The sequence below is a fragment of the Setaria italica genome, chromosome VIII, assembly GCF_000263155.2.
Source record: "Setaria italica strain Yugu1 chromosome VIII, Setaria_italica_v2.0, whole genome shotgun sequence".
Taxonomy (NCBI): domain Eukaryota; kingdom Viridiplantae; phylum Streptophyta; class Magnoliopsida; order Poales; family Poaceae; genus Setaria; species Setaria italica.
Genome location: NC_028457.1, coordinates 31,810,770 through 31,835,582, shown reverse-complemented (window position 1 = coordinate 31,835,582; position 24,813 = coordinate 31,810,770). Strand labels below are relative to the sequence as shown.

The 24,813-nt window shown below is 44.5% G+C and overlaps 2 protein-coding genes across 21 annotated transcripts; one reads left to right on the top strand and one right to left on the bottom strand.

Moving 5' to 3' along the window:
• Nucleotides 1-8,959: 8,959 nt before the first annotated feature.
• Nucleotides 8,960-20,723, top strand: LOC101784813 (probable LRR receptor-like serine/threonine-protein kinase At3g47570). 20 transcript variants are annotated; one of them, XM_022829323.1, is made up of 10 exons: nt 8,960-9,410; nt 9,859-9,913; nt 10,073-10,253; nt 11,010-11,834; nt 12,033-12,093; nt 12,187-12,597; nt 12,809-16,159; nt 16,271-16,951; nt 17,191-18,124; nt 19,162-20,723. In XM_022829323.1, the coding sequence occupies exons 7-8, from the start codon at nt 13,213-13,215 to the stop codon at nt 16,639-16,641; spliced, it is 3,318 nt and encodes a 1,105-aa protein (XP_022685058.1). In that variant the 5' UTR covers nt 8,960-9,410; nt 9,859-9,913; nt 10,073-10,253; nt 11,010-11,834; nt 12,033-12,093; nt 12,187-12,597; nt 12,809-13,212; the 3' UTR covers nt 16,642-16,951; nt 17,191-18,124; nt 19,162-20,723. The 20 variants fall into 20 exon arrangements, with proteins under 20 accessions (XP_022685058.1, XP_022685061.1, XP_022685051.1 ...); XM_022829326.1 differs by having other exon boundaries at nt 11,010-11,927; nt 12,498-12,597; XM_022829316.1 differs by having other exon boundaries at nt 11,010-11,927.
• A 503-nt stretch (nt 20,724-21,226) lies between these two features.
• On the bottom strand, nt 21,227-24,807 carry LOC101766750 (DEAD-box ATP-dependent RNA helicase 52C). The gene is made up of 6 exons (XM_012848505.3): nt 24,315-24,807; nt 24,096-24,179; nt 23,318-23,560; nt 22,303-22,461; nt 22,088-22,201; nt 21,227-21,739 (listed from the first exon to the last, which is right to left on the bottom strand). The coding sequence occupies exons 1-6, from the start codon at nt 24,486-24,488 to the stop codon at nt 21,227-21,229; spliced, it is 1,287 nt and encodes a 428-aa protein (XP_012703959.1). The 5' UTR covers nt 24,489-24,807.
• Nucleotides 24,808-24,813: the final 6 nt, after the last annotated feature.

Genomic DNA, 24,813 nt, shown 5'->3' with positions numbered 1-24,813 from the left:
TCTCTTCTCTTATGGATCATGACCATCCTGTTAGGATCTGACTATATCCAATTTGTTGGTCATGTTCTAATTAAATTTAGGACAATCAATTCATTGATTTAACGACCCATTTCTCCACCCTGCTTATTTGGGCTGTCACAAGCAGACCATAGCATATTTGGGCCATCGATTCATGTAATCCAATGGCCCATTTCTCTACCACACTTCTTTTCTTGATGAATGATGACTCTCTCATAGGATCGGCCATCACCTATTTGGGCAACCCTAAACTTTGGGCTGTCAGTTCATATGATCCTATGGCCCATATCTTCATCTCACTTATTTTCTCTTGATCAATCATGATCCTCCCACAGGATCCAGCTATAGTCTAAATGGGCAAGCCCTAAATTTTGGACCGTCAACTCAACTAATCAAATAGCTCATTTATTTCCCTACCCCAATTAAATCCAAACTTTTCTCCCGGCGGACCCCCTAAGGAACCAACCATAGCCTATTTGGGCATATCCTAAATTTTGAACCATCGATTCATGTGATCCAACAGCCCATTTCTCCACCCCCACTGCTTTTTCTCAACCTAGTTATTGGGCTTTTTCTAAATTTGGGCCATTAAATTATGTGATTAATCCAACAGCCCATTTTACACTGTTTAATCTAATCTTTCTCCCGATCTAAACAACCCCCCCACCTTCCGCCGCCGCCACCCACAGGTCATTGGTGTTCGACACCAACAAGCCACCCCCAAAGCCTCTATCCTCCATCAGCATTACCTAATTGCTTGACTATTGTGAGCTTCTTTGTTATGCCTCGGCCTTGAATAATTAGCTCCTCCTCTCCGATGGCTCCCCATGACTAGATTTTGTCATTGCACATACTCAATAGGCTTCGCCAATATGACGACTTGATGCCCCCCCTTCTCCGTTCATGTTCATCAGTACCATCATTGCAGCTTTCCTATTTCACTCGCTACACTCTAGTGAGCAAGGCCCCTACCTTGATTCCTCGCCTTATCGGCATGTCACTAGAATCAAAGGAGAAGGTATAGAATGTGAAGGTTCTATCACCTCAAAGATGGAGTGGCATCCCCTACAAATAAATTCCGGATAAAATTATCTTTCCCCATATATCCTTACTATGGGCTTTTGAGGCATATACATATATATATATATATGGTAGTACTTGTCGACAATGTGCAGTGATTAATCAATCTTAAAGCTGGAATAGAGAATAAAATAGGAGGAAAATATCCATTTCCTCGGCCTTTATATATGCAATGAGCTAAGAAAAGCATATAGATCGAATCCCCGCATCAATGCATCTTTTTGTTGATCTGTTCCATGGAGGAGAATGCGTATGGATACATTATCGATCGAGTATTTGTGTCCATGTACACCTCAATTCCTAGCAGCTAGCTACCACGCTACTCTTAGATGGGGAGGTAAGAACAAATCATGCTCACGCATTATTGACCGAGCTAGTTCAGCACAACATCCAAAAGAAGTAGCATTTATAAATACACAGATCAATCAATCTGTTTATGGAAATACAGATGGAGGGAGACCATGGATGGAGTAGTTACCTGCTTGTTCTGTGGAGCAGATGGTGCAGTAGTGTTGTTGGTAGTGCTTGAGATCAAGTCCATGGATCCTTCCTTCCACCAAGCTGTGTATACCAAATTAATAAAGGATCGATGAGGCCACCAAAAAATTTAAACCAGGATCGATGGATCCAAGCAAATCAAACCCGTTGTGGAATACCTTATCAGCAAGGAGTTGAGGATAGAGTACGAACTGGCAACCTCCGATCTGTTCCCTCTTGTTGCTGGGGAGGAAGGAGGGAGAGTGAGAGAGATACAGCCTGTGAGAGATGCCTCCAATTATATAGAGAGAGGGATGGGCGGATGGTGTGAGGACCTGGATGTACTGTGGGCTGCTGGAGATGGAGCCACCGGTGAGGTGGAAACGGTAGGCTGATTTTCCGTGAAAGCAACCACGCGACATAGCGGCTAGATGATAATGCATGCACCACATGATGGTCCCTCCCTCGAGGGAGAGCCATGCATGTTTTGCAGCCCACCCATCGAGAAGCTTTCCAGCTGTCCTCTTCTGTTCGCATATGCAACAGAAACGGTGCAGACACTATCAATCCAGACACGGTTCACGTTGCCTCCATGCATCATCTTCGTTCACTGCAAGCTAGACAGCCCTTCTTCCTCCACTATGCCAGAAATGATTTGTGCTGGCACGTCAAAATTAGAGTATTGGTGGGCCTAATTACCACCCATCAACACAAAGGCTCCTAGGGCTAGCGGTTCAAAGCCGCCAGCACAGATGCATTTGTGCTGGCGGGTGACATAATATCAATTGGAAAGGACAAAAGTTTGTAACTAGTAAAAACAACTTTACCTTACATATGAAAATATATTTTTAATATGCATTAGACTACATATATATTGTTGTGTAGGCATTTCAAAATTTTTCAAAGTGATGTACTATTTTCTAAAATTTAAATGATTATAAGGATGTTTCTTGAAATTAATATATATTTGAACTAAACTTTTCACAAATAAGATTTACAAATTTCATAAAAATGATGTTAAAGACACATTTTCTATTTTAACTCAAATCATGAAAGAACATGAAAGATTCACAAGTTTGTTAGGCATATTTATCACTTCTATTAAAATTTTTAGTGAATATAAATTCTAATAATATCTAAACATTGTCTAAAAACTATATAAATTGGTATGGGATCATTTTATGAGTGCACAACCTTGACATAAAAGTTTTAGTATGTTAAAAGAAAATTGGACTATACATTGTTCACAAATGTATACTTCGCATACAACATTTCATATAACTCAAGTCAAGCTTTTAGCTTGTGAACTAACTTAGCAAATAAAATTATCATATATATCCTAATATAATTTTTACATGCATGAGAGTATATGTATACTCTTCTCTAGAAGTTTCAACAAATTTTGAATTGATTTACTTTGATTTAAAAATAAAAAGAGAAAAATAAAAATGTAGGTAGATCTGTACTGGCGGACGATTTTGTTATCCGCCAACATAGATACATCACCCGCCAGTACAAAGATCAAAAAAAATTCATGGATGAGAGCGCCAAACGAAAAAAAATAGCGTGAAGGAGCCTGTACCTCTCCATTTATCTCCCTCCGCTCTATCTCTTTCACGTTGTTCTCTCCTCCTCACCTTTCTCTCTCCCTTATCTCTTGAGGAGCAGGCGGTGGGCGAAGGTACCGGTGGGCGGGGGCTGCAGACGGCCGGCAGGAGCGATGACCGAGCGGTGGGCCCTCACTGTGCTCCTTGCCGCGGCCTACACGTAGCTACGCCGGAGGCCGCTGTACACCGAGGTCTACGCCCCGCACCGGCCCTACACGTAGCTCGAGCCCTAGCTCCCCATGGCATGGCGCCGCTCCGAGGATGACGTCCATGCCACCGCAAGGTTCATCCATATCTTCATCTTCAGGTCAGTCTTCGCGGCTTGTCAACGGAGGAGCCGCGATGGCGCGGACGTTGTTGCTGGCTGAGGGCGCAGGCGGGAGCTGGTGGGGGCATAGCCCAGTAGGGCAGCCTGCCGCGGGTGACTGGCAGTGGCAGGGCAACTGGTGGCGGCCGGCACTGGCGGGGGAAAGGCCCTGCGGTGCGGCCATCACCGGCAGCTCCTTCGGCCCTCGGGCGGCCTCTAGGCGGACGGCGGATGGAAAGGGATGACATGGGCGGCAGTGCGAAGCGACGCGAGCAACAGCGCTGGCGGGGGCGCGACCGCTACTACCAGCTTTTTTTTTGTTTTTCTAAAAATATCTTTGCTGGCGAGCAGCATAAGCACCCGTCAATACAAAAATTATCTATGCTGGTGGGTGGCTTAAGAGGGCCTCCAGCACAGAACCGTTTGTGCTGGCGGCAAGTGCCCGCTAGCGCAAATAGCCATTTCTGCTGGCTCAAGGTTGCTGGCGGGTGCGGTACCTGCCAGCACAAACCTCTTCTACCCACCAGCACAAAGTTTTTTTTGGCATAGTGCTCGTCCTTGTTGAATTATTACTTGGATTAGTATCCATCAGCGGATCCACAATCTAATTGAAAAAAGCTATATGTTAGGCGAGTCTTTTTGAAGCCTTCCACATTCAACTTTTTTTACCTGAGCTGGGCTCAAACTATGGTGAGAGTGATTTTGAGCTCAAGCGTTGTTGAGTATCTCTGGTGAGAAATTAGGGTTTAGAATTCGGGTTTTGGGATTTGGAGTTCGGAGTTTACAAAGTCTAGCTAGCTTAGAAGGAGGGCCGCAGGCGGTGGTCCAGCCTCATGGTGTTGGTGGTGGTGGAGGAGGAGGACATTTGGTAAGTGCGGTTGGGTGGGAGTGACGACACCGAGGATGGTTATGGCAGGAGGGGTTAGGAGGGAGCTGCCACGGCAGGGTAGAGTCTCACGAGTGCTTCGTGCTAGTCCATGCATTGACATGTAACTTTGAGACAACTTAGTAAACAACATGTACAACGGGTTGTCTTCAAAGTTGTCTCTTAGTAACTCTATAAATCCTTAATTTATGCAAATAAAAAAGGAATGTCGTGAGTCGCGTAGCAACTAACACCTCATACAGAGTTCTGTGCTCTGCAGCTGATGGATTTCGTGTTCAATACTAACCACATCAGGAATCCAGTAAATCAAACCGTGGTCGCAGGTTGCAAGCTTCTTCTGTGTGGCGAAATTCCAACATGTACGTATATATCAAGCTCATGTCCCTTCCAATCCATATTTCTGGACATATGCACAAAGTGAAGCTTGGTATAGCATTAATTCTAATATTATTGTAAGTTATACCATCTCACCTTCAGAATGGACAATCTGAGGGTGGCTGATGTTTTGGAACCTCATGAAGTGAGAATATGCAACGATTTCCCACAGTGGTAATGATGATTGGTTGATCTGGTTGCTCAGAAAGTATGACCACTACCGTGAATTCATTTTATAAAGCTCTGAAGCAACAGAAGTTGAGTTCCCATACAAATTTATAGGAACATTTAAAATTCTCCTAAATTTTACTCTAGTCTGCGGTTTTGTTGTTTGGACTTGCAAGCACTTTCCAGTTTTATTAATACATCGCGGCAGAGAACTGGACTATTTGATTGACCAGGTGACCACCAACAGGGACCGGGTAGCACGGCTGGTCCAGTTCTGTTTGGAGATCCTTGCAAGAATACTTTTGGGATTTTTCAACATCCTGAGTTTGTACTTGTTTCACGTTTTTATCATACAAAAAGTATGGCAGGCTTTTAATTCCTTCCAGCACACAAACTTTCATGAGATTTCTGTAAAAGAACTAGATATATCTACAGATGTTTCTCCACTCTGCTCTCCCAAACTTCACACTAGACAAGCAAAGGGCAACTGCAAGTCTGGCGCCTTAGTGGATTATATTGAGATGGAACAATTTGTTTCATAGAAAGCCTTTTAGAACTCTGCAAGTCAATTGTCTTGCTAGTCTGGCGCACACACCCATCTTTAAATGCTATTTTAATTTGTTATTGGCATGAATTACACAATATCTGAACAGTACCTCAGATTAGGTTCTTGATCTGTCAAAAAAAAAATAATTGGGCTAAGATATAGTGATATACCCGTGCCAAGCTGACTGATCTCGTGCCAAGTTGTTACTAGGTGATGACAACTCCATGGTCAGTACTAGCATGCATGGAACACTTGGGGTATGTGGCACCAGGTATTAGAATTTTTTTTATCTATAGCTAAACCCTTGATAGTATATGTCAGCAATATAGTCGTGCTTACATTGTACTTTCTGAAATACTGAGCAGAGTATGGATATTTTGGAAAGGCTTCGCGAAAGACCGATGTGTTCAGCTTTTGGAATAATGATCCTTGAAGTATTCAGTGGAAAGAGACCCACAAGTCCTATGTTCATCGGGGATCTGAGCATCAGGGGGTGGGTCCATCAATCATTTCCATCAGAGCTAATCCGTGTTCTGGATGAGCAGCTAACGCAGGATGTTTCTGCTGCGCGCGACTTGAACGGCTTTCTTCTACCAATATCTGAGCTGGGTTTGCTCTGCTTAAGTGATTCACCTGACCGAAGGATGTCGATGCGCGATGTTGTCAATGCACTAAAGAAGATTCGGCATCAGCAACACCGCAGAGAGTTGCCCAGGGACTACCTGTTACCCTTTGATACGTGTGCTCTGCTTGTTTCTTCAGTGCAAGAACATCACCAGCTTTTTATTAATCTTCTTTTTTCATTAGTTATTTGTCTCCATAGCCTTCGCTGTGCTTCCCATGACTTGTGAACAATTACTGTCATATGTGTAATATACAGTGTTATGCACCGTGAAATGAAGAGCTTGGTCTTCACTTCAGATGCTTGCTCTTTCGTATAGCACCTTCCCTGTGAAGGCCTTTTGCCATGCCCATTAGGATCAGACAGCATATTATGATTGAACGACCGTAGTGAAAATGTGAAATCAATACAAACGGCGACGAACTTTTCTCTAGGCAGGGGAAGCGACAACATCTGGTGCGCAGTGCCTGGCAGCGTGGGAAAAGCTTTGTGTTCCGAAAGAACATGGTGGTAGATCTCGGTGTCAAGGATCTGCCGGTCTTGAACGAATGTCTGCCCATGAAGCTACTCCACCGCATACATCACCCTGCAGGCTCATCCTGGGCGCTATGGATCAATGCGCAAGTCGACATTTGCGTCGCTCGGAGGCACTTCTCACTTGGACAGCTTTAGGAAACTTCTCCCGGTCTACAGAGCCATCACCACTACCGCTGTCGGGGGACGGCACATCAACTTCTTTCTGGCATGACAACTGGCTGCCGCTCTTCCAAGCCTGAAGCCTCCGTTGCTGCAGTTCTGGCCGGATCGCTGCGACAGCACTTTGCGCCACGGCTGTCACGGGTTGCTGCGGCACTCCAGGAACTGCTCGAGAGCTTTGCACTTTCAGATGTGCAGGATTCAAGAACCTGTCCTCTTGCAGCATCAGACGGCGTTCTAAGGGCAGGCCCGCTCTACCGGGTCACCATGACCGCGCGCGCAGGGGGACAGTTCGTTCTACAAGTTCGTCTGGCGCAACCATGCAGCGATGCGGCCAGTGCAGCCCTCGCGGATCCAGAGAGGCACAATGGGCAACGTGGAAGCGGAGGCTGCTGGAGAAACTAGGGCGAAGAACCAGGCAATTCACATTCTCACATGCAGCGATCGATCTGTCAGTGATCACAATCCACAAGTGACAAGTGGTAGTTCTTCCTTCATCCTCTCCGTGCCGGTGTCGCAGCAGTTCTGGTTCCTGTCCGAACCACATCTGTAGGATCTGGAACCAAATACACAGCTTATTCTCCATGTTAAGATGCCCACTGCAGGTCTAGGTGTCGTAATGACTTCCATGCTTGCTACCAGCTGGAGTAATGATCAAACGAAATGCAAGATTATCCCATCTAAATGCAGAGTTGTATATGTGATTTACACAAGTAATTAATTATTCTTCCTGTTGGCCGTGATATACATCTAGTCCTGTTTCTGTTGATGTTTCTTTTCTTGCTATGGGATTAAACCCCAGCTGCTTGTGTTGTCTTATCATGAAAAATTAGTGGTGATTGGATCCAGTATACTTGTAGTTACTGCCGATCTACTAGTACTGTTATGAATATGAAAACAGAGGAACAGAGCAAAGCATAGCACTATATATTTTCTGTTTTAGTTGTGAAAAATTCAGAGATACATTCTTATTTATATTGGTACAGTGTCAGTAAAATCTAGCAGCAAGATCTTCAAAGATTCATCCAGTAGCTCCACACTTGTATCAACACCAGCTTAGTGCCTAAGTTGTTGCACAAGTTTCAGAGATATGCCTCAATCTTTTCCGAGCACAAATTCCTGGAGCTCTCTACAAGCAATAACAATTGATTTGACCGAGTATAGAATGAAGCCATGGAATCATTCCACTGCTAGCACCCAAAGGCCAGTATCCTTGGCATCATCGACACCATCTTGTATTCCAGCCACATTCCCAGCTTAATAAGCAGACTTGTGACTTTTCCTTGATTTCGAAGTAACTTGGTCCATGAGATATCAGTGGCACGTCCTACTCGCCTCGCTAAAAACCTCGCCGGCTTCGATCATAATTCATAACCGGTTGGAATGATTCTTTGAGGAGATGCAGATCAAGGAGGACGAAAAATAAAGGTAGTCGAGAGAAAGTATATCATCTGAACAAACAAGTTTATGGCTCCACACCTGCGTGAGTTAGAATACAGAGGTAAACAAGCATGCTCTCCAATGCCCACTCCAAGCAAGTCGTTCAGTGTTGTTGTTTGCCATCTCTTCCTGTCCAAACTCAAATCCAACTAAATGCCAATGGCAGCCACACTGACGATTGGTTTTTGGTTCATCTCCCCTTCAACGAATGTTTCCTGAGGGTACAATGGTTGACTGACTTCAATCCTGCAACTAACAGCAGTAAACTTTGCACAGATATATGATGTACGTTGTACTATACAGTCTCAAGTCTTCAGTAAGAATCTGACAGTGTGTTTGGAGGGGGCTTGGAGAGAATTCAATTTCGTAGAACAGTGTGAGGTGACAATTGCAGGCTCTTGATTCCGGAATCCTCTTGCAGCAGGATTGTGCAACTATTTCTTTCACTGAGAATCACAAGCTGATCTTGCGCACAGAGAGCAGGTTAGTGGAGGAAGTAGTGCCGATTCTGCATCGAAGCTGAATGAGCTGCAGAGCTGGTGAAGCTGCCCAACCCCGACGGCGGCGGCGAACGGTGTTTCCCTTCCAGCGGAGGTGGAGGACGGGGGAGCACGCGACGGCGGCGGGCGGCGGACGGCCGGAGGAGAAGCCTATCCGACCCAGGGGTTTCTTTGCAAATAATCGGTAATCGCGATCCAAACTAAGGGGCTATTAGTAAAATATAGGGGGCTAAATACATATGTTCGGATCGTGATTATTAATCGCAATCCAAACTAGGGATCCATTCGTAAGTTACCGGGGCTATGTGCAGATAGGCCAGGGGGTTATGCAAATACTGTGCCTGGCCTGCCGGCGCGCTGCCGCCGGCGGGGGTCGATCGTGCTGCCGCCGCCGGCCTCCGATAGTCCCTCCGCCGTGCTTCCAGCCGCTTCCCTCCGTCGCGTTCCTCCGGATACCCCCGCGCCGACGCGGCCTCTGCCCAGGCCAAGCTACGAATACCGGATCTAGCTCGCCGCCGCAATGTCAAAGCCCCCCTGTGCCTCGCCGTCGCCGGCTGCCCTGGGGCTCAAGCGCACGCGCGGAGGTTGGCGCGCGCGGCCGTGGACTGGGGCGGCAACCAAATTCTGGTCCTCCTCTTCTCAGGCTGTCAGGCTGCTGGCTCGGTGCCTCTCATTCTATCTGAAAAGGTATCAATCCCTTCCTCTGATAACTCCATTACCATACGAAGGCCATCGTCTCCGATTGCGTGTTCTCTCTCTCAGTAATTAGTGCCGCCGGTTGGCATGTTTTCAGCATGGCGGCCGGCGGCTGCGCACTGCACACCATTTGTTCGATGCTTTACCCACTAGGGGCACTGATGAGCAATTTTGACTGATGGTGTGAGTTTGTGAAAATAGTCTCTAGTGTAATCTATAATGAAGAGGGAGATGCACTTGTTTGGCAATATGATAGTAAAGGCAGTATACTACTGAGTCTCCGTATGTTGTGATTAATTTTCGAGGTGTAAAACCATTCTATATTCCAGCTGTGTGGAAGGTTAAGATCCCTCCTAGGATTCAAGTTTTCCTTTGGTTGCTCTCGCATAATAAGCTCATGATTGTTGATAACTTGCTGAAGAATGTCAATTCTGTGCAGAAAATGAAAGCATCCACCATCTCTTTTTTGATTGCGGAGTGGCTAGGAGAATCTGGTATTATGTCTACTGTTTTTCTGGAATACATATTGAGAGCTATTTGGATATGGCTAGTAAATGGACTGTTGGAAGAAATATGACCTGATTAACAGCATCTCTGCAGGAGTATGCTGGGGCATATGGTTAACTCGAAATGATATGGTTTTTCATAAACAGGACTGAAGGGACTTGAAGATGGTGCTGTGGCGAGTATGGAAGTGTGTCACTATGTGGAAACCGATGCACCAGGGATCCTTAGAAGAGAGTACAGGCCAATGGTGCAGCTACTTGGAGGAGGTGCTTAGGACCCCGTTTGGAGGTCGGCTGTTCGTGAAGAGGTTCAATATGGGGGCGCCAGGTATGAATGACTGAAAAGGAAGAAGCGGCGTCCAGTCTCTCGATGGAAAAAATGAAAAGCATAGCTTTGGTTTTTTTTCCAGCATGCTGGAGACACTATAACTCCGCCTATGTTGTCTCAACATAGCAGGTCCCAAGCCCTGGTAAAGGAGGAGGGTTGTGATAGGCTTGGCGAGCCAACGTTAAACCTAGCCATTCTAATGGAGATGAAACCCAAGTGGTGCCCGAACCCTGATTTGTGGCTTTTGTTGGGTTTAAACTCTAGCCTACCCCAACTTGCTTGGGACTGAAAGGCTATGTTGTTGTATGCTGGAGACACTATCTTGCTACCTTTGTTTAGATGTTTTTCTGTTACTCCCCGGATGTGCCGTGAAGCCCTGCGACAGCTGTGGTGCTGGCCTTTCTGTTGGTTTTGGCCATGTAAACGCGCTGTGCGCTGATAACTGAAACGCTATTGTGCCTTGTCTTCTAATGGAAATGGGGCAGGGCTGTTTTGCCTGTCTGTCTAAAACATGAGCAATTTTGACTTGCACTTGGGGTAAAAACCTGACCTTTGCCCTCCAAAACAAATAGCAGTTAGAAATCTAACAAATGGAGTGTAAATGTAAATAGTTCACAACGAAATATGCTAAATTGATGTTTTCAGATGACTCATGGCACTTTATTTGCAAATCTAACAAAGCGTATCCAAGACTGCTTTACTGATACTTTAAATTACCAGGAACCAAACTTATTTCTTGTTTGTTAACTGCTGCAGTGTTCTGTGTATTTCTGGGTCCTGTACTAATGAACTACAAATTGGCGAAACATGCGGCCAGAAAAGAAAAGCACATGCTACAAAATTGCTCTGAAAACATGGAACTTTTGTTCAACGTTGGAAGTTGGAACATACCAGTGTTTATCCATCCTGATAGCCAAATCAATGTCGGGTTCATTGGACAAAAATGACAAATGGAACAACGTTTATTCCTAATTAAGAGCTAAGATTCAAGTCCTTCCCCGTAAAGTATTTCTGTATTTTTTTAGGGCACACATGGCACTTGTTTTTTTCATGCATTTTTCCATAGTGTCAGTGACATGCTTATCCATTGCAGCTGCTTCTTCTCCAGGTGTGAGCAAGGGCAACAGAAGCTATGTTGATCTTTCTGCCCAGCTGATGTCTCATGCAGCAAGTGTACAGAGAATGTTACTGCCATGGAGACACCAGGTGCGCCCTTCCATGGATCACTCACTCCTCACCTCTGTTGCTTCTCTTTCCTATTTTTCCTCAATGTCACCAATGCCAATAATCATGGGTTCAATCCTAGATGAAAGATGATGTGAGAGGATCGTTCAATCTTAACTTTTTTTAATCTTTGCAATGATTGGCTGTCTGGTAGCATGCCTACCACTGTAGGAAACTGCATAAGACTTTAAGCTCTTCTCCTAAAGTCTAACAATGTATCTGGTCCAGTCCCAGAAAAGCTGCAGAAGCATGCCTACCACTGCAGGAACTACACCTTATCTGGACAGATCCCTGTTAACTGAAGTTTCAGTCTTCCTGGCCTCTAAATTATCTCAATCATAGAGAGCAGTTTAACAGGTCAAATTTGCATTGAGCCTCGCTGCTTCTTGGTACCCCAATGTTCTTGACCAGCTGGCTAGTAATCTGATTGAGTGTTTCATGTCAACTCAGGTGGGCAAGCTGACTTATCTTGAGCATGGATTAGGATTCTTGGTTCAATGCGTGCTACACTTATCAAAATACAAATATTAATATCTTGTCACTACCCTTTCCCAGAAATCTATGGTACCCCGGATTCCAGTACCTAAATAATGAGTTTAGAAACAAAGAGGAAAAGGTACTAACAGAAAACTGCCACCACCATTCTTCTTGCTTTTGTGAAATGTTTTCACATGCGTGTCGATCAGTGATTGAACACCCTCTTGTACAGCATTGGTGATGCAAGCTGATGTTTGCAATGTCTCATCCTTCGAATTGCACAACAGACATTTGCTATGATGTGGCTATCCCATGTGCTGGAGCCTCTTGGTGTCCCAGCAACTATTACAGATTGCCAACCATATTCTGAGTTTCTGTCTCTGACCATCGTTATCATGAGCATGGCGAACATTGTTTCTTCTTGTGGTTTCACTGGACTAATGCACAGAACATATTTCTTGTTTGGTCATTGTTGCATTATCGTGCTTATCATTGAATCTTTTAGTAATTTAATAATACACTACTAATTGGAGTTCAAAGCAGCCAGAGGTGAAAACTGAAAAGCGCATGGTACAAGTTGCTTACATCAGTGCTTTATCAGGACCTACCATGCCAGTCAACGAGAACATGTTGAAAGCCTACAGTAAGTCAATCTCTTTACATGTCTTCTCTTCAATATGTCCTATGCAACCAGTAAATTTGGCATTAATGTAATTATGGTTGACAGGCAACAAGGTATTTTTTCCCTATTGCTTTATTTCTTGTAGACACTTTTTTTTTGGGCTGCTTAAATTTACTTACATTTTTAATTGAAGGAGTAATTAGGATGGACGTTATGTTTATACTTATTTCAGGCAATGTGTTAAAAAGCGCTTGGCACTAGGTGGGAGACTGACATGTAGGGCCTAGCTAGACAATTTTTTTAAACAAAGGGTGCCAGATCAGAAGCCAAAGTCCTCCAGGGACCAAACAATTATTAAAGTGTTGATTCAGCAAACATTGGATGAATTCAATGAAGGCAGTTTATTAATGCTACACAGGTTGACAATGGCAGTCAAAAGCAGCATCATGGCAGCGACATGGCAGTCAAGGATAACATATTAAAGGCCTGTATGAAGTTCAAGGAAATCATTATAGACAGGTATGTTTAACTAACGCGCATAATTAACAATACTGCTCGTTATCTATTTGTATCAACTACACTGCTACATAACACTCACTGCATTTGTATGCCTCAGTGACTACTGACAAGATTGACATGTTCGCACCAATGGCCGCTGCAAGCAACTCGATTGCGCTGGTATTGCTGCTGGCCATCTTGTTGTCAACCCTAGTAGCAGCTGGTGCTGCTTCTCACCAAAGCTCAAATCTGAGTCAAACCATCAGTGGCAGAGACACCGACCTTGCTGCGCTGCTGGCTTTCAAAGGCCAGCTCTCGGATCCTCTAGGCGTCCTTGCTGGTAGCTGGAATACCAATGTATCCTTTTGTCATTGGGCTGGCGTCTCATGCAGCCGTGGCGGGCAGCGTGTCTCTGCTCTATCTTTGCCGGATGTGCCCCTCCATGGAGAGCTCACCTCTCACCTTGGTAACCTTTCTTTCCTCTCCTTGCTTGACCTCACAAACACCAGCCTTACTGGCTCAATCCCTAATGATCTTGGTAGGCTACGTCGTCTTAGGATTCTAAATCTCTCTGGAAATGGCCTCTCAGGGGCCATTCCTTGTAGCATAGGAAACCTCTCACGACTTGAGCTTCTTGACCTAGGTTCCAACATCCTCTTTGGGCAGATATTGCCAGAGTTGATGCTGAACCTGCGCAGCCTTCGCAACCTTTCTCTGAAAGGGAATGAGCTGAGTGGAAATATACCGCCATATCTGTTTAATAGAACACCTTCCCTGAGATACATAAGCTTGGAAAACAACAGCCTATCAGGTCCTGTACCACACAGTGTGGCCACCCTGCCCATGCTTGAGTACTTGAACATGCAACGTAACCAGCTCTCTGGTACACTGCCCCCAACCATATACAACATGTCTCGGTTGCAAATCATAATACTTCAACACAACAATCTAACTGGACCAATTCCAAATAATCAAAGTTTCAGCCTTCCAATGCTACAGATACTTGGACTATCGGTTAACAACTTCAAAGGTCAGATTCCATCAGGGCTAGCAGCATGCCAATCTCTACAAATTATTGCCTTATCTTATAATTTTTTTGTGGATGTTGTGCCAACATGGTTGGCTCAACTACCACACCTCACCAAACTTTCGATGGGTGCAAATCACCTTGTTGGCCCTATTCCAGCTGTTCTTAGCAATCTCACTGGTCTTACTCTACTAGACCTTGGTTCCGACAACCTGACAGGTGACATTCCAACAGAATTAGGCCTCATGCAAAAACTTTCTTATCTGCAAATCATAGACAGCATGCTGACAGGTCCGATTCCATCTTCTCTTGGAAATTTATCTGAACTGTCTTTCCTAGATCTGCAAAGAAATCAATTGTCTGGCTCAGTACCAACGACACTAGGGAACATCCCAGCTCTGAATGTGCTTGCTCTGTCAGATAACAAATTAGAGGGGAACCTGGAATTCTTTTTGTCTCTTTCTAACTGTAGGCTACTCCGGATCCTTGACATAGCTAATAATGCTTTCACAGGGAGACTATTAGACCATGTGGGAAACCTTTCTACACAATTACGTACGTTTACTGCAAGTCACAACAAGTTAACAGGCAAGCTTCCATCAACGTTGTCGAACTTAAGCAGTCTTAGCTGGCTCTCTCTTCCCAACAACCTATTCACAGGTGTTATCCCTGAATCTATCACACAGATGCAAAACCTAGCATGGCTTGATGTTTCCAAAAATGAGATTTCAGGGCCTATCCCGACACGAATTGATAGTCTCAAAAGCTTACAAAGGCTGTTTCTTGACACAAACAAACTATCTGGCTCCATACCAGCTAGCATTGGCAACATTAGTAAGCTGGAAATCATCTGGCTGTTCGATAACCAGTTAGATTCAACTGTACCGGTAAGCTTGTTCCACCTTGACAAACTTGTCCAACTAGTTATGTATAACAATTCCTTTACTGGTGTGCTACCTTCTGATGTTGGCCATTTCAAACAACTAGCTGAAATGGATTTCTCTTCCAACTTTTTGCATGGAAGCATCCCAGAATCATTTGGGCAACTCAGGATGCTCACGTACCTAAACCTGTCACACAACTTTTTTGAGGACTCGATCCCAGACACATTCAAACATTTGACTGGCTTAGCATCATTGGACCTCTCCTCTAACAATCTCTCTGGTGCCATTCCCAAGTTCATTGCCAATTTCACTTACATGACAACCTTGAATCTCTCCTTCAATAAACTAGAAGGAATCATACCAGATGGAGGTGTTTTCTCAAACATCAGCGTGCAATCTTTGATCGGAAATACCGGGCTATGTGGTGCTCCCCGTCTAGGATTTTTGCCATGCCCTGAGAAGTCAAAATCAAATAGTAGACACTTTCTGAAATTTCTACTCCCTGCTGTCACTGTTGCTTTTGGTTCTATTGTTCTGTGCATTTGCCTAACAGTAAGGACACTAAAAAAGGGACAGGTTCAAACATTGAACATTGATCAGGGTGATATCATGAGCCTTAGATTAGTGTCCTATCACGACCTTGTTCATGCCACGGATAACTTTAGCAGCAACAACCTGTTGGGGACTGGGAGCTTTGGAAAAGTATTCAAGGGCCAACTAAGCACTGGTTTGGTGGTTGCAATTAAAGTTCTAGACATGAGGCTGGAGCAAGCCATTAGAAGCTTCGATGCAGAGTGCCGTGTGCTTCGCATGGCTCGGCACCGCAACCTGATAAGGATACTAAGCACCTGCTCCAACCTAGACTTCAGAGCACTTGTCCTCCAGTATATGCCCAATGGCAGCTTAGAGAAGCTCTTACACTCTGAAGGTAGAAGGCACTTGGGGTTCCTTAAGATGTTAGAGATCATGCTAGATGTGTCGACGGCAATGGAGTATTTGCACCATGAGCATCACGAGGTTGTCCTGCACTGTGACTTGAAGCCTAGCAATGTTCTATTTGACAGCGACATGACAGCACATGTGGCTGACTTTGGCATCGCAAAGTTGCTACTGGGTCAGGACAGCTCCATGATCACTGCTAGTATGCCTGGAACTCTTGGGTACATGGCACCAGGTACTACCACTTGTGTACTATAGGCAAAACCTTGATGGTATATACCATCAATACAATTCTTTCTGGTTCATCAATTGTGCTAAGATTTTGTTTTCTGAATTTCTCGAGCAGAGTATGGATCGTTTGGGAAGGCATCACGCAAGAGCGATGTGTTCAGCTTTGGGATCATGCTTCTTGAAGTATTCACAGGAAAGAAACCCACGGATCCCATGTTTGTAGGAGACCTGAGCATAAGGCAGTGGGTTCATCAAGCATTTCCGTCAGAGATTGTCCACGTTTTGGACGACCAGCTCCTACAAGATGCTTCTGCTACGCCCTGTGACCTGAATCACCTACTTGCTACAGTATTTGAGCTGGGTTTGATCTGCTCGAGTGAATCACCTGACCAAAGGATGTCAATGAGCGATGTGGTGGTGACGCTGAAAAAGATTATAAAGGATTACGCCAAATCGGCATCAGCCACAACGCAGAGTGCAGCCTAGTGATTACCAATTACCCTTTTATTTGTACGCACCTGCTCTGTTCACGTCTGCAATAGAAAAATAGCATCGGCAATCTTTCATCTATTTATTTTTCACTAGTTGTTTGTCTCTGGTGATTTCTGAACACAAACCACCATATGTGAAACTAAGTTTGTGTAATGTGAAATGGAGTTCCTTTTCAGAACGAGCTGTGAAATGGAGTCCAGTGTCCCCTTCATATGCTGTCTCCTTGAAACACCGGTATGAAGAACAAATTTGTCAGAGATCAAGGCAAAGAGACCGCCGCCGCGTTCTGCCCCTGTGCAAGAAGGTATGTGGTGGTGACACTGAAGAAGATTAAAAATGATTACTCCAAGCTGACATTAGCTGCCCAGTGATTACCAATTACCCCCTTGTGTTTGTAGACATCTGCTCTGTTAACTTCTGCAAGAGATGAATAGCATCAGCCATCTCTTATTTCATTTTTCTACTAGTTACTAGTTATTTGTATCCTACATATGATTTCTGAACACAAACCGCCATATGTAATATAAGTTTGTTCTGTTGCAGATTCTTTTTTTTGACGAAGAACTGTCAAATGGAGTTCAGCATTCACTTCGTATGCTCTGTCGTTCCAGTGGAGTGTGGCACGAAGAACTGTCAAATGGAGTAGCAATTGTCGGAGATCAGGGCAGAGAGACTACCGCCGGGGTCGTCGTTGTCGCACAGGCTCCGGCCGCCGTGCAGGAGGATACAGCGTGCACCCTCGCGGCGAGGCACGGACCAAGCCGCCACGAGCCCACGGCCGGTCAACCGCCGCTGAAGTCAAGCGCGGTGCTGCTCGCTCGGCTCGCCGGCTATGCTGATGATTCGAGCGCGCCTGCCACTGAATAATTGAGCAAATTGTTTGCCCTGGACTTGATTGGGGTCGGAGCTTCACGATTCTGACCGGCGGTGGCGGCGGCGGACGTCGATGACAGACCGGAGCCGGAAGCGCCGATCCAAACCAAAGTAGGGGCCCATATGTAAATATTTGGATCGCGATCAATAATCACGATCCAATTTAGCGGGGTATTTGTAAACTTGAGGGGGTTATATGAAAATAATCGGATCGCGATTAATAATCGCGATCCAGATTAGGGTGGTATATGTAAAGTGCAGGGGCTAAATTCAGAATAACTAGATAGCGAACCGGGGCCTCTTCCGCAAAGCATTCGGGTTCGGCGGACATGGCATCCGGCGGCGGCGCGCTGCCGCCCACCGGCCACCGCTGACCTTGCCTCCATGCGCCCCGAGCTCCCCTCCATAGATATCATGCCACCACCTCCTTGTCCGCCGCGCTTCCCGCACCCACAATTACGTCTCCCACGGAGATGAAAGAGGCTCCCTCGGCAGCGGCACCGGTCGCCCAGTGGCCAGAGACGGTGAGGGCCGTGGCAATTTCTGCTACTCCTCTTCTAAGGCTGCCTGCTGGGTTCGTCCCCTTCGATCTGAGAATGACAAGGTATGGGGTATCTTTTCCTCTGATAACTCTAGCCTGCACAGCACACCATGTGTTCGAAGTTTTACCCACAAGGACCACTGATGTGATGAGGACTGCCGACTTGTTATTGGCACAAATGCTTGGTCCGTTGCCGTTGCACACAGTATAACGCACATTCTATCAGTTTGAAACGAATGAAATTCAAGCAAACTGAACCATTCATATTATGTTTCCTGTTTGGTTGCAAATTTTGGGATGACTTTTCCTCCTCTTCGATTCACAAATCTTGTATGTGTTATTAAGCTTATCTCAATGATGATTCAGGCCAGCAATTCGCCAGCCGTAGTTCCTCTCAATAAAAGAACTATTTATGCCTCTCCACTTACTCCCCAAACCTCACATGATGGTGCAGTTTGCATCCAACAATTGAAAAGTAGTCTATATGGTTGCCTCACTAATTTAAAATAACCATTCAATTTGTAATGTGCAAGTGCATTGATGCCTGCCTCAACTTTATTCGTCTTTTTAAATGATAAAATTTATTCATTTGTATGCGTATAAAACAGAGTATGAATGTTCCCATGTATCTTTCACAGCTGCACAACTTTGTTTCTTCACAACGATTCTATGTGAAATCATGTTGTGCATATAACGATCTCTTGAAACGATAATTTAGTGATGAATGGTGATTGGACTAATTATACCAATACTCCTTGTTGCATCTCCTAAATTCAGAAAAACGCCTTCATGGGGATCTCAACTTCCTAGCAGTTATTTGGTTGATGAAGAGGCAATAAAAAAAATATGGGAACTTTGGATTGACCGCTTGAGAGACAAATCTAAAAGATTATTTGACAATATGGAAACATCATCTACTGCTAGTGCATGTTACATTGTTATAGTCCACCTTATAGATTTTTTTGGTTGAAAACACTTTGTTTTAAATTAAATAGTGCATATCGAAGCTCATATTTACAGTGTTTCACTATCTTTTCACAAAAAAAATACCATCTTATTATGAAGCATGGAACTTAATTTTTGTTCCTTCATTGTTGCAGTGTGCTTACCAATTGTTCAACCTTATGCCAGAAGTGGAAAGCACGTGATTGAAGTTACTTAGGAAGCATGGACCTTCTTCAATATTAAAAGTTACTTAGACAGCATGGAACCTTCTTCAACATTCAATCAGGGCGCGCATGTTGCAGCTTCAAACATACTAGGGCCTATCCATCCCAAAGCAAAATCAATGTCTGGTTCATTGGATACAAGTGGCTAATCAATGTATCTGGTTCATTCCCGTAAAGTAATGCTCTATTCCAAGGATTTCAGTTCAGTCATATTCCCTGAATGCCTGGTGGTTCAGAGGACAGGGGAGGGGGTCGCTCTGTCTGAGGATATTTGGCCCGTTGATGCAGCAAACAGAAGTGGCCAATACACATGTTAAACCATAGGCAATGACATGCCCTGGTAATGTTATTCCAGTCAATAGTAACAGATTGAAAAACCTACAGAAATTACAACTGTTACAGGCAGCTACCTACAAAAAGATCGACACTGCTGGCGAGATTGACATGCTCCCTCCAATGGGAGTGCTGCTGCAAGTTCAGGTCAATATTGTTGGCCTTCAGTTTCCACCACCTTGCACTGAACGAGCTAGTAACCTGTGGAGACTATCAGACTAGGATCTGAATTTGTATGCATGGAAATTCATCACAAAATGATCCAGCAATATGAATTAAGGATGCGCCAAATTGGGGCATCGGCCTCCTTCTTGCCACTGGATTGAGAGATTAGAGGAGCTTGCGCTAACAAGTAGATGCATTCAGATGAGCCAAATTAAGAATGCACAACAGCCAGTGAATTTGGATGAGCTAATTCAACAATTCAGCCACAGAAAAATTGGATCTTCTCGTCAAAGTTTTAGAAAAGTACATATTGGCATGAGATGCATCACACTACAGGTTAAACTTTTCTATTTTGCAGCTTAAGGTGCAGGTTAAAGCTCAAGGGATTGTCATGGGATTCTTTGACAAGGGATTATCTTATTTCAAGGGATCATGTTTAGTCCAGTTCTTCAGCTCTTAACTAAAGCCTGAAATGAATACGATTCCTTCCATCTAAAATCATCTATGGTCAAGAAAATTTGCATCGCTGCAGAATTTTAGTTCAGTTCAGCATCACATGACATGATAGGGCAGTAATAACCTGTTAATTTAGTATTAGAATACCTCCAATGTTGCAGATGGCAAACATATAAAATTAGACACTTCTTTTATTTAGTGGGCCCACTCGTCAGAACCACTCCATAAGTCAAGCATTTTCCCCAACAGCTGCCGCCTTGCCGGGTGATGCAAAAACATGAACGAAAATACTTAACCAAACAGATACATCGTACCAAAGGCACCACAAATCGACACGTGCATATCATGGTAACATAATTCCACAAAAATACATGAAAGCATCGCACAAGAGGCAATACATTTGGATGATAATGATAATATTAGTTGAACTCCATCCAAAACAAATTCTCAATACACAATAACAGGAATCTTCCCGGACAAGACCATCACACACAAACTTCCCCCTTCTTCCTCTAAACCTACATAATTTATTCTATCCAGCCTCACCTCACAGCACATACATTACAACAGGATCTGAAGGACTATTACCGTCCTACCGCTTCTTCAACCTCCGGGTGTCAAAACTCGAATCCAGGACAAAAATCAAGCCGCAAAAGCCCCCTCAACACAAGCTTTACAACCGACCATCGAAATGAGACACGGACAAAGGAAAACAGCAAAGACAGAGACTTAGCTTCAAGCACTACATTGTCAGCCTAGCAACAACACCAGCTACTGTCCCTAACTAGGAATTTCAGAAGTGGAAATCCTATTCCTAACTAGGAACCTCTTGTGTGCTTCAAAGTCCTCAAGACGCTCTCAATAATGGACATCTGCAAGATAAGACTGCAGCGGGTAGTAACCAGAAGAAAAAAGGGGATGACGCCATTCACCTTGTACTGTCGCTGTATAACAGCTCCTACCAAAAATGTATACCTAAAGACAAAACTAGAGTAAAAGTTGGCCAAGATTTGGCAAACCCTACTAGGGAGCGACTACCACTTTAATCCCAGGCGCTTGGAGCCCCAGCTCCACCATAGCCACCACCACCGTATGAAGAGGAACCACCACCACTGCTGCCTCCACCGTAGTAGTCACCACCACCTCCACGAGAACCCCCTTTGCTGAATGAGGAAGAGTCATTGCGGAAGTCACGGCCACCGAAGCGGTTCCCACCCCCAGACCGTCTGTTCCTCCCCCCACCACCACCGTAAGAAGGGCGAGCTGCATAGCGTGAGAGCCATGCAGGTACCTCCTGGTTGGATTCTTGCATTAGTTCAGCAAGAGATTTTGCTAACGATGAGTTATTATCATTGAAGAAGGCTGTTGCAAGGCCGCTCTTTCCTGCTCTCCCAGTCCGTCCAATCCTGTGTACATAGTCGTCAATATCATTGGGCAGATCGAAGTTCACAACATGAGCAACATGAGGAATGTCGAGGCCCCGAGCTGCCACATCTGTAGCAACCAAAATAGGAGTTTGCCCACTCTTGAATGATCTCAAAGCATATTCTCTTTCCTGTCAGAAACAGTATATCAATGCATTAGGAATAGAAAAACCACTGCTAGCACTCACTGTTTGAAACAAGCATATAAAAAATACAGCAGTGTTGGAACTTGGATATGGATATATGAGCAAACAAAGAGTAGGCAACTATAAGTGTGTGGCTGTGTGCAACCTAATAGCAATATCTGCAAATAGCAAGATCCTATTTAGAGCTTGCCAGACACCATTAGACCAGGTAGCAACAGTAACTGGTTAATATTCATTCATGGCGCTAACTGCCCAGTGGTTGCAACGAAAAAAGTATAATAAATGCTCTGAGCAAAATTAGCTGTTCTGAAGGGAGTTCAGACAAAAAGAAACCTGCTGATTTCTATCTCCATGGATAGAAGTAGCTGGAAACCCATTCATACACAACCAGCTTTCCAATGAATCAGCACCCCTTTTGGTTTCCACAAAGACAAGTGTGAGATTTTGCTGCAGCAGCAGAACAAAAATGAGTACAAATAAAATAAATATATCAGGATAGTTGAGTTGATTTGATAGCATGGTCAAAAAAATAGTGATCAAACAAATACCTTTCCAGTATCTCTTTGTGCATGAAGAAGGTCCATCAGGTGACTTCTTTTATCTGCCTCCTGCACAAATTCAATTCTCTGGACAATCAATTCAGTACTTGACCCAACTCTTCCAACAGCCAGGAAGATGTAGTTCTCCAGGAAGTCTGATGCCATTCTCTGTATTCATTAGAGTAACATCCATATCATTAAGAATGCAAAACTGGAACAACTTTGGCATTAAAATAATTAGAAAACATACAAGGTCAAATATTAAGTGCACATACTATTGATCAGCATGGCAAGCAACTGGATAAAGTTAAGTCACAGATGATCATCGCCAAAGAGAAGCTCAAACAAGGTAAAAAAAGATGTTTGTAGAAGAAAACTGGAGTTTGGAACAAGTAATGGCTAGCAAAGGACAACCCAATGTCCATACTATTTTCTTCATTTCAAGTTTTCATGCATAACATAAGCTGAGTGCAGACAAAGACGAAAGGAATATATATACAACGGCAAGGTAGTCATGGCATCCTTTCCTGAGATACAAATGCTTCTCCATTGAAGACAAAAACAGATCAGGCATGTCAAATTAAATATCAGCATTAAATATCATACGATAAATAACATACGAAAAGTCAGCTTCACCAGTATGGCAGTATCACATTGCAACACCATCATTTATAAACATCATATTAAACTAAATTGCAATCACACAGCACATCAGGGCACAAAACTGTAACAAGGTCTAAGATTTCCAAGAATGTAAATCTTGTTGCTTTTCCTAAGCTCCTCTAGCATGGGAAGAAATTTTAAGGAAAAAAATGCGAAGCTACTACCTAGAATGCTAATCAGAAACATGATATCAGTGGGTGCAAATATGCCGAAACTATAACCAAAAATTACAGATGTGCAACAGGGACCACAAAATTATTAGCAGAACAACAGCTTACAAGAAGTGGGGATTCTTATTCAGGCCATGAATAGGTTTAACATTTAACATCACTGTATCATTAACAAAGAAATAACAGCCAACCTGGATTTCTTTTGGGAATGTCGCACTAAACAGCAATGTCTGCCTGACACCTGGTGGAGGCATGTCCATTTGCTCAACAATTCTCCTAACTTGTGGTTCAAAACCCATATCAAGCATTCTATCCGCCTCATCAAGGGCAAGGTATCTAATTGACTGCAAAGATACTCTTGCCCTTTCCAACAAGTCAACCAAACGGCCAGGGGTAGCCACAAGAATGTCAACACCCCTCTCAAGATCTCTTAACTGCAAAGATAGAATACAAGTTTAGGATGTGATAGTAACTTAAGAAAATAAGTTGTGGTAATAGTTCAGCAGCACGTATCTTAAGTTATGAATTAAGTTAGGGGAACTACTATGATTCATGTATTGTTACTACAAGTTATATTAACTACCTAAGATTTGCAATAGTTTAAAGGCTTGTCTTGTGTGGAAGTCTTAATGGATAACAATTTGTGCTAGAATGATATAACATATATTCTGGATTAATCTTGCAGTCTTGCACTACGGATCGCGTAAAGCTCATTCTACAGTTTTTTTTAATGAGAGCTCTTTGATAGAATAGGTCAATAGATGAACCTAGCATTCTATTCTAGAATGCACAATTTCAATGTAAAGCTCATAATTCTGTACACAAGGTTAGTTTAGACAAATTCATGCCAGGCAAACAACCTCAACAGAACCAATCAAACTATTAACTAAAGAGTACAGGTGGTCTATCAATAAATCAACAATGTCAAATCCTTCGCAGAATCATTCTCCAAAGAGGAAAGAACCAGACCTGCTGAGTAATCGGCGCTCCTCCATAAGCAACAACCACTCTAACACCCGTCTGGTACGAAAATTTCCTAGCCTCCTCATGAATCTGCCGCCGCGCAGGACAGAAGACACAGCATTAGCTAGCAACACCAATGAAGAAAGTAATAACCTCGTGTATAAGAAAATAAAAATAAAGAGGAGCACAGAGACACAAAAGCAACGAGCGGTGCATGCATCCGACCTGCATGGAGAGCTCTCTGGTGGGGGAGAGGATGAGCGCGGACGGGTACGCCGTGCGCATCCCCATACCCCCACCCCGCTGCGGCCTCCCCGCTGGCGGCCCCCTCATGATGCCGCTGATGATGGGGAAGCAGAAGGCGGCCGTCTTCCCGGACCCCGTCTGCGCGCAGGCCATGAGGTCCCGCCCGGCGAGCGAGATCGGGATGGCATAGCGCTGCACGGGTGTCGGGCGCACGTACCGGCACCGGCGGATGTTCTCGTTGAGCGCGTCGCCGAGATCGATCTCCGCGAACGTGGCGACGGGGGGCGGGACCTCGCGCCCAGACGTCTCGACGGGGATGTCCTCGTACGCGTCGAAGTTGATGCCCGTGTTCTGGTGTTCCTCGAACGGGGCGGTGCCGTCGGCGGCGGCAGGGGGGAGAGGAGGGTCGGAGTTTGCGAACGGGTCCGGCTCGCGGTCCCACCGCGGGCCGCCGCGGGGGCGGCCCCCGAAGGTGCTG